The sequence below is a fragment of the Cariama cristata genome, unplaced genomic scaffold (assembly GCF_000690535.1).
Source record: "Cariama cristata isolate BGI_N322 unplaced genomic scaffold, ASM69053v1 scaffold39152, whole genome shotgun sequence".
NCBI classification, from domain to species: Eukaryota; Metazoa; Chordata; class Aves; order Cariamiformes; family Cariamidae; genus Cariama; species Cariama cristata.
In genome coordinates this window covers 19,796-29,528 of record NW_009606199.1, presented here as the reverse complement: position 1 = coordinate 29,528, position 9,733 = coordinate 19,796, and the positions used below count along the sequence as shown (strand labels likewise).

Here is a 9,733-nt window from a genome sequence, read left to right as displayed (position 1 = left end):
ACTCTCCCCTCGCACCCTCTCCATCGCACCTCAGCCACCCCCGAGGCTGGGTTTGGGGGGAAGCAGGGTGCCCACCCGCCAGTCCCAGCCATTGAGGCTGGGCTCGCCATGGCCCCCCGCACCCTGCCGACTAAAAAGTCACGACAGCCTCACCCGCCTCTCATGAGACTGGAAAAAGTATCGCAAGAGAAAGAGAGAAGGAAGGAAGGAAAGAGGCAAAGATAGATAATGGCTTCTTTTTATTTGCCTTCTGCTCTCTGAGTCATGGTTTTCAGTTTTACTCCCCAACCGCAAAGTCTAAAACTTTTTTTTTTTAAAAAAAGCCCCGTGAAAGTCAAGGTTCGCTTGTATCCCCGTGCCTCTTGGGCTGAGGCTTTAAATACGTCCCTGTCAGACAGGACGATATCGAGCTGTGTCAGAGTATCTTTTTTGCACCCAAACCACTCTCAGCCCTTCTTCCACTTCCTCTCTTTGAAAGCAGCCCCATCTTTCATAACCATGTTGTAAATGAATCATCTCTTTTCTGGCCCTGCGCCCCTGGGAGTTAGATTAAACTTGTTGTTTCTGCTTAATTTCAAGAGATGTGAACTGTGTCCCCACAAAGATGGAGCCCTGAAGCGGACTGACAACGGAGGTGAGTACCTCCGCGCAGAGCCGGGTATGTCAGATAGAGCCTCTGGGAACTCGGTAGCTGTCCCGGGTGCAAAATAATTAATTTCTGAGCCTATGTCACCAGAAAGGGAAGGCTGGAGGCTCCAGAGGAATAAAAACACTCTGCCTTTTTCTTATAAAACTTCACTTTCTGAAGCCTCCATGGCAAGAAGACCTTTCCCTGGAGGGGAACTTGCCTGACCTCTGCCTGGCATTGAAGCACAGCCCCTTAAATGCGCCATTTCTTGAGTTTAACGTCGCAGGAATCGGGGCACGATCTGGCGTTGTTTACAGGAAGGTGGAAGTTGCAGAGTTATTTGCTGCACGCTTGCACAGCAGTAGTGTGATCCTCGAGTTAACAGAGCCTCAGCCTTGAGTCCCCATCCGAGAGCAGGGACCAGGACGCAGTAAAGATGTTTTTCTCTGCAGGACTTATCTGCTCGTCATTGATGCTTCTCAGCCTCTGGTGCTGTGAAGTACTGTGGAGTCTGATTTCAGTTGTCAGAGCTTGCAGCTACTGATGGTACTGGCTGTGTAGATCAAACTTAATTTTTCTCAAAAATCTTACTTTTCAGAAAGGCTTCTGAACCTACCTGTCGCTTACCTTAATACACAAGGAGTTGAATTAGGCAAGGAGGTCTTTATTCTGATAGATCCCGTGTTTAGAGAAGAGGTGCTAAGTCCAGGATATTTTGTAGAAGCGTCTGCTAGAGCTTGTCATAAGTGCCAAGAGCCTTAGCGCAATAGCACAAGTATCATGTTGGGGGATTGTTTTATAATAACATAGCATCTTCTTCCAAACATGTTATTACATGGTTTGGTCAGGTCTGTGTAGACAGGCACAAGAAGTGTTACAACCATGTCACTGTACAGGATTATATAGCCCAAGTAGTTGCAGTGCTGTATGGTTCTGTAATCATAGAGTTTGGTTCTGCCTGCCCAGGTGAATCCATCCTAATTCTAGCTAAATCCTTCCAGTGCTGTAGCCATACCAGTATGGACAAGCCCCCAAAGGCTCCTGACCTTCAAACGTTCTCAGTTCTATCCTGAGTAGATGGAATTTCAATTTACACATCTGATTTGGGAAGTGTCTTGGTGGATTTAGATTTTAATCTAACTTGGCTTGCTGAAAAAGAGCCTTCTTTAGTCATTGATAACAGCCAATAAAGGGAGCTTTGTTTCCAGTGGCATGGGACTACACGTCAAACCTGTCCCATCAGCATCATTTACTGCTTGGATACTTTTCCTGGGTTTGGTTAGGTCTTCAACTCTAGGTCTCAAGTCCTGAGGGGGTGCTTTTAAGAACGATGACTGTTGTACGTTTCTTTTCCCAAAGAAATCTCTGCTTTTTTATTTAATCTGGAGGTGGTATCTGTCTATCTTTCACCCACAAAGGATTTGATTCCTAACCAAGTTACAACAAGCAGCATTTCAAATCTAACATCTAACTTAAGTTGTCTCCCTTCCTACGCTCTCTTCCTTTTCTCCCTCCCATGCTTGTCTGCAGCCATGTCTGAGTTTAAGACTCTTCTGGGTTGTCCCATGTGAATCTCCACTCTCTGTCTTGTTTCCTTACCCAGGGTGGGCCCATGTCGTCTGCGCTTTATACATCCCAGAGGTGCAGTTTGCCAACGTGCTCACCATGGAGCCAATTGTCCTGCAGTATGTACCCCACGACCGCTTCAACAAGGTAAGGCTAGCTCTCTCCCCAAGTGTACTTGCCCTGCCTTGGCTTTTTGGGGTCATCTTATTCTACCATATCTCCTGTCCAATTTATTTTAATTTCCAGGTACTCAGATTCCTTTAAAAACAGCTAACAAAGTAAATCCCCATTCTTGCCAATAACTTTTTGGTCCTCCGTTTCTCTCTTCCCCAACTCCCGGCAAATTGAGCAATCTCTGCCTTGGAGTTGCACGTTGGTCACTCCACATTTTGATCTGACAGAGTTGTTATTTGGGAAGAAAACGAAAATGCATGAGTTTTGTGCATACAACTGAGAAATAACCCAGAGCTGTTGTCATAGGAGGGAGATGACTGGACACAGAGTTACGACTTCTTGAAGGCTTTGCCTCCTGGTGAACAGTGAGAGTGAAGTAGACATTTTGTCTGCCTCTTTAAGTGAGCACTTTTCCTTTTTTTTCCCCAGACCTGCTACATCTGTGAAGAACAGGGGAGGGAGAGCAAAGCAGCCTCTGGAGCATGCATGGCCTGTAACCGACATGGCTGCCGGCAAGCTTTCCACGTCACCTGGTGAGTTCCCCACAGCATCACCCAAAGAATCGCCCCAGCTATTGGTTTTGCTGCTCTGGCTTTGAGGCCGCACTAAATGGGTGGTGTAGGGAGGCTAATCACCCTGGGTTTATTTTGTGCAAGAGGTATCTCGTCCTTGCTCAGTTTGTGAGGGGAACTTCCCCAGGAAGGCTGAGGTTTCACCAGTGAGCCTTCCCTGCTGAGAACCAAGGCTGGGGATTTCCCTAAGACTGAGTGGAATCCAAGAAGTGAAGAGATGAGTCACGACCCAGGAATGTTCCTTCTCCAGCAGAGCACATGCAAGAGTATCATCTAGATGATGTGATTGTAAGGGCTGATATCCTCATGTACCCTCGCAGCCTGAAAACAACATTGTCTATCAGCAGAACGGGGAGATTCCAAGCTTTACATGGATTCCTTGCTCATTATATGTCTTTTGTTGGAGTTGTTACTGGTCTCCCAGGCCTCCCTTAAGAAAAACAAAAATTGCAAGACAATCTGGTAGAGAAGTACTGACAATTTTGAAAATCTTAATATGAATTAAAAATACTCCAAACTTTTTCCCCCCCTCCTTGTATTCCATTTGCCAAGAAGAATAGGAAACTTCAAGACCCTGCCTGGGTATCTTGAACTATTCTTAGCCCTTTGATGGGATATGTGGTCTGGCTGTACAATTTGCTTTATCCTCCTTCTCATTGCATGTATTTCAGTGCCCAGATGGCTGGCCTCTTATGTGAAGAGGAAGTCCTAGAAGTTGACAACGTCAAATATTGTGGCTACTGCAAGTACCACTTCAATAAAATGGTGAGTATCTTCATCCCTGCAGCGGAGTTTTTTTGTCACATAAAAGGCATTGTCTTCATCTTAGATTGTGTCTGTGCTCAGACCAGTAAGAAATGCCAAGAACACATAAACAAGGTCTGCAGCCTGCTTTCCTTTTCAGCCATTCAGTCAGAGTCACTTAGGAAGAAAGATTAATTTCTATTTTGCATTTCTGTAGCATCTTTAAACTCATTTTCAACACTATGGGTTGAATTCTTCCAGTCTGTTTTGATTTCCCTGACCCACTCTGTATGGCTGAAAGATAAGTCCCAAGAAAGGAGAGCAGCCATGATGTTTGGTGCTCCAGGGATTTCGGGGTATAGCTCAGGCACCCTGGCAGGAGGGTAACACAGAACAGCCAGAACTTCTGCCTGAGGACAGAGACAGCGCAGAAGAGACATGGAGTCATTCACTGTTTGAGGGATATTTGGGGCAAAGGACTTCCCCCTATTAATTACAGTACGAAGAGGAAAGAGAGGAACCCTTTTCCTGTTCTGCATAATTAGTAGACACCTGCTCTCCCCCTCCAGCAAAAAGGAAACTTGATCCTCTCACTACAGCTTTGTGTCTCACTGGCTCCTTTGTTGCTGGCCTTCCCCACTTTCCTTCCTGCTTATCAGTGCTGTCACATACAGTGACTGATGTCTTGAGCTTCCCCTCAAAGTCAAACTGGAGGACACCTTCCCTGCCCTTCAGGTACCCTCAGTATCTGACACAAGTGTAGCTCTGTATCAAGTTCACTGATGCTGAGAGAGATAGCAGGACTTCTGCTAGTGCCTGCGAGTCTGAGAACAGGGCATCCTTCCACACACACCCTCACGCCCTACTCAAGACTGAAAGCTGGACACTGCTCTTCAGGAGGACTGGCTTGTCTAAGCAACATCGCTGCTACCATTTATCTTGTTTACAGAATGGTCTCTTAGCAGCTGTGCCTTTCTTGTAGAAGTGTCACTGTGCATGGGCCACCAAAACCCAAGGATTTGGGGAGTTAGATCTACCTGCTGTTGGTAAGCCCAGTAGTATGGTATCTGCTCTCGTCCCTGTGTTAGGAACCAGGGTGGGCGTCCAGTACAAAAAGAACTTGGTCCTGCATGTGGTAGACGAACCATTTACTGTAACTTTGCTCACTGTAACAGTGAGAGCTGGACTCTGTAACACTGTTTCCTCTCTCTTTCTCTCTTTTCCTTTTTCTCCTATTCTCCCGACTCCTCTCCCCTTCCCCACTTACCTCAGAAGACCTCACGTCACTCTGGAGGTACCTCCTTCATTGCTGGAAGAAGGAGTCGATCCACATCCCCTGCTCAAGAGAAGCACGTATCCCACCACGAAAGGCCAAAGAAGGTAAGGTCTGCACAGGGTTTGTCAGTCCAGAGAGGCACAGTCACGTGGGATGGAGGTGAGAAGGGGAAGAGTGTGCGGAGAGCACCGATGGCTCCTCAGGTGAGCCCTGACTCTGCAGAGAGTTTTACAGTCAGAGATCTGAATAGGATCTGCGTTTTTAAACTGGCCTCTAGAAATGTGTGTGCAAATAGAGCAGCACAGCCATGGGGAACGTGAGGCCAAGTTTGCACGTTCAGATTATGGCAGAGGAGTCCTGGCAGAACATGCCTATGAAACTTGCAACTTTCCCCTTTCTGTCTTGTGGCAAGTCCACTCTGAGGATGACGTTGTGCTGTCGTTTCCAGCTACTGAGTTGATCTGCGTGGAAGTAGTTGGGCAGTGGTTTTAAATGCAGCAGCTCGAGAGCGTAAACTGGAGGTCACTGTCCTCAGATCTCAGAGTCCAAGTTTTAAAGGACAAAAAGATACTGATAAGTAACCTGCATTGTGGCCAGAGGGTTAATTGTAGGCAAGAACAATAATTAGTATAAACTAGGTAGTACTTTGTTAGTCAGATTGACCAGCCACAGGGATTCCACCTGCTTCAAGTACCTGTGAAAATAGTTTATCTTCTTTAAACGATTATTTAGAAGAATATTGCATGCCGGATCTGATTGGTACAATAGTCAATTATCTAACCTGCTGATTGAGATGTACTCATCAAAACTACTGCAGTGTTACAAGACATGTTAACAGCACAACAAGGTTCATAATTAACCAACTAACTCACGTGACAAATGCTCATATTTCAAGGAAAAGCAGCAGTGAACATGTAAGACAGAATCCCAGCAGTCTCCTGGGTTCTGACAAGGGTGCAGGTTCCAGTGTGGAAGGGTCTGTACCAAAAGAAATGAGGAGGCCAGAGGCTTGTGATGTATTTGTTATTTATAACTTTATAGAAGTCAGGACGCACATTTTTTGGAGGATTCAGGTTCTAAGGCAAGTGGCAGCAGAATAAGAAATCTTTCCTAGCCCTTGATGGATACAGAGTTTGCAATATCAAGAACCCACAACGTAGTACTGCCATCCTCCTTAGCAGCCTCTCTATCCAAAGCAGTGGGGTAGGATCTGAAGCAGAAATAATCTATACAGGGATACTGTCAGTACAGTCAGATAGTTTTTAATACTTTATGGACTATATCCTAGTTTTTGTTAGCAGAAATCCTGAATTACTCTACCAAGCAGCCTCTGGATGTATTCCACTATAGTCAAAAGCTGAATTTACCTTATTGTTTAAGCACAATTGATGATACCCCTGCAAATCGCAGCACGAATCTTTTAAGTCTTGCTGTAGGTATCTGGCTGTTTACTTCTTTTTTGTTTCTTTTTGTCTCGTTGCAGTAGGCATCCTCACAACGCGTAAATGACTTTGAATGTTAATGATAGTGACGCACATCCAGAAACAGCCCGATGACACTCCAGTGGGTTATGTGGCCTAAGTCTGATGGATCTCAGCCCAGTCTCCAGAGGACAAGGGTGTCCAGGCTTTCAAAAGCAGTATGGCCATCAGTTAATACTGACTGACACCCTCCTGGCATGCCCAGCTGGGAGTCCATAAATTCTGTGGGCAGGAAAGACATCTCCCTCTTTATTTACAGAGGTTATCCCGCAATATCCATTTTGAAACGCTGCCCACCACGTCCATTACGTGTTTGGGAAGCTTGCCCAAACCATACCTGATATATGGGCAAACAAGGCAAACCTCGCTTACAAAGTGGTGCCTACCCGCCTGCCGACACCAAGTCAGTAAATTTCGTCCTGCCGACAAGGCTAAAGCGCATGGGGAGTATTTACTCCGCTTGTGTGTTCAGCTGCTGCGAGCAGAGGAGGAGGCGGGAGGGAGAAAGAGCATCTGTGCCACGGACGGGGAGCGAGTGCTTGGCACAAGGTGAACGGCTGTACTGGAACGTGCTATTTTTAGCCAAGAAGGAGGCAGAAGGGGTGGGGGACAGGGCAGGATGGGGGTGATTGACGGCAGCTTTGGAGAGCTCAGCTGTAATTATAACTGACAGACTGTGCGAGTCCAAGGCTGGGGACCGTACGAGGGTTTCTATATTTGCACAGCTTCTGGTGCCGGGGGTGGGAGCGGATTCAAGTGCCTGGCAGGTAGGAGCAGGGGTGCTGCTTCCCGGTTTTGGTAGGAAAGCAGGTCAGCGCCAGGGGGAGAGCGAAAACAGGAGGAATATGGATTTATTTATAGGCGTCTCAGTGGTGCTTGCCACTATTGTTAGCCTCTGGGTTCCTCAGAAACAGGCAGAGACTCCGTCTCGCTACTGCCTCACCAGTCTCCCCTCCTGGATCCATCGGATCCAGCAGCAGATCCGATGGAGGCCCCTTGCAGGGCCGGGATTGCTCGCCAGGGGGAGAGCGAAAACAGGAGGAATATGGATTTATTTATAGGCGTCTCAGTGGTGCTTGCCACTATTGTTAGCCTCTGGGTTCCTCAGAAACAGGCAGAGACTCCGTCTCGCTACTGCCTCACCAGTCTCCCCTCCTGGATCCATCGGATCCAGCAGCAGATCCGATGGAGGCCCCTTGCAGGGCCGGGATTGCTTGGCACGGCCGCAGCGCAAGTGAAAAATCAACTCCTTCCACTTAGAGAGGGAGAGTCAGCACGGAAAGGGGGCCATGGGGTGCAAAGCAGCTGAGACGGGCAGGGTAAGGAAGGCACTCTCGGCTTCCAGGGATGTTTTCGGTAGTTTCCAGATCTGGGAGCGGTTGTGAAGTGCAGGGAGGAAGGACTGGGTGTGAGGCGGTGTGGGAACAGAGACCTTTCAAAGGAGTACCCGAAGAGGGGGTTGAACCATTACTTCCCACATGCTTTTGGAGTACGTGACTAGCCGTGCGTGATCTCATTGCCCATGTTTCAGGGGAACTGGGCGTGCTGCTGCGCTGACCTGAAGTAGAACAGCTTTTTCTTGAGCCTGCCCAGCTGTGCAGCCGGCTGTCCCTTCCTCCCAGGGCCGACGGCGTTGCAGGGGAGCTGATCACTCAGCAGCAGACCCGAGCGTGTCCAAGTCCCCGGGCTGCAGGTGCTCGCAGCTCTCTGCTCCAGGAGGAGCTCAGTGCCTGACAGCTCCCTTCCAGGGCAGGGCTGTGGCTGTTTACTTAGGCTTTACGGAGGAAAACTCTGGCTATGTTAATGACTAAGTGAGGGGCACAGGATTTAATCCAGTGGCTTCAGTAAGACAGCAAAGACTTGGGATTTGGACTCCTAAGCCCTGCTGTAAAACAGTTCAGCATTTGTGAAGAGTCTTGTTCTCTGTGGAACAAGGGACAATTGTGATGTGGGACTGCAAGCTGGCGTCGGCATCCCCTGCCTCTCGCAGGCGCAAATGATACCAGCCCAAGCGTTTGCTTCTGTGCTGTCCTGAAAATGGGAAAGCTCCAGGCTTTGGGTTTTCCTCAGAACATACCAGACCTTAGCAAAACCAGCCCCATTTATTTCTTTGGGGTTGGTACTGCAATGTGTGTGCTCTACCCTGTGGGAGCCTTTGCAGGGTTGGTTGGTTTAAAAAAAGAAGAAAGAAAACAATAGCTAAATACCAAGAAAATGCTGGATGACGCACAGGGATTGAATGAAGTACAGATGTTCTGTCACCTATATTGTCTGCCTGAAATGCATAGAAAAAAATTGCCATGCTCCGTGGAATGAAATTTGTCACACCAGGAGCAGACGCAAGCACATGCACTACAACGTCTTGAGGCATGTACCCCACGGAGGGAGGTTCTCATCCAGTGTTATTCTTATTGAACACCTGGAACCCATAAGCAAGATCAGGGGACTTGGGGAACGGTCCCTGCCCGGTGACACAGGAAAGAGAGGCAGGCAGTTGGAGCAAATAAACCCACCTGCAGTTGTTCCTCAGGTCTGGGTACAGAGCCAGTTCTCCGTGATCATAACGCGCCTTTAGCTCCTGAACTGCTTCCCTAGCCACGGCGGGGGACAACTTTATTGGGGTGGAGGGACTGTGCCTGTCCTGCCCCCCCTTAGCCCTTTAGTACCAGCCAGAGCAGTGCACGAGCCCGCGGTCCTGTGGCGTCTTGAGCAGATGCACGGCGGAGCCTGCCTCCCTGCTGCCATTGCTTGTCTGTCTAGACCTGATGCCAGTGGAGGGAACGAGCCAAGGATCCAGCCTGGCACATTTAGCACACTGGAGAAGTTGTACTGGGCTGAAATCTAAACCCAGTGGGTCTGCAGGGGCTTTGTGTTTGTATACGATTTGGTGATGGAGCTCTGCCTCTTAGAGTTTTGTGTCCACGTAGGCACCAAAGGGCAAAGTGAACGTTATTTTTCAAGTGGAATGCAGGTGGCTGCTTGCAAGACCAGCCCAGGTTTTTTGGCAAGGAGTACTGAACCTAAATCTGCCCCAATCTAGCTATAGTAGCCTTGTTTCATATCATCCTTGACCGGCTTTCTGTGACCTCTTGTTACATGGGTGTTTAACCGCCCCCAGCAAATCCTTCCATTAACAGGGGATGCAGCAATAATTTGAGAGCACACAAAGCCCAGCGAGGGCTGACCGTCCGTCGTTGTGTAAAAACTCTCACACACTCAGAGGGTGTATCGAGGTAAACCCACGAAATCCCCAGCACGGCCACGGTGCAGGTGGGTTGCAGGCAGGGGCCCA

At 48.4% G+C, this 9,733-nt stretch overlaps 1 protein-coding gene across 1 annotated transcript in view; it reads left to right on the top strand.

Annotated features, from left to right (window-relative positions):
- Positions 1-108: 108 nt before the first annotated feature.
- Positions 109-9,733, top strand: part of LOC104158573 (protein AF-17-like) — a gene marked incomplete at its 3' end in the record, with an annotated part of 27,005 nt that continues 17,380 nt past the window's right edge. The window contains exons 1-6 of the mRNA XM_009696261.1: positions 109-177; positions 580-634; positions 2,232-2,341; positions 2,798-2,901; positions 3,612-3,705; positions 4,957-5,064. Of these exons, the coding sequence (XP_009694563.1) occupies positions 109-177; positions 580-634; positions 2,232-2,341; positions 2,798-2,901; positions 3,612-3,705; positions 4,957-5,064 (540 nt within the window). The remainder of the gene's footprint in view (positions 178-579; positions 635-2,231; positions 2,342-2,797; positions 2,902-3,611; positions 3,706-4,956; positions 5,065-9,733) is intronic.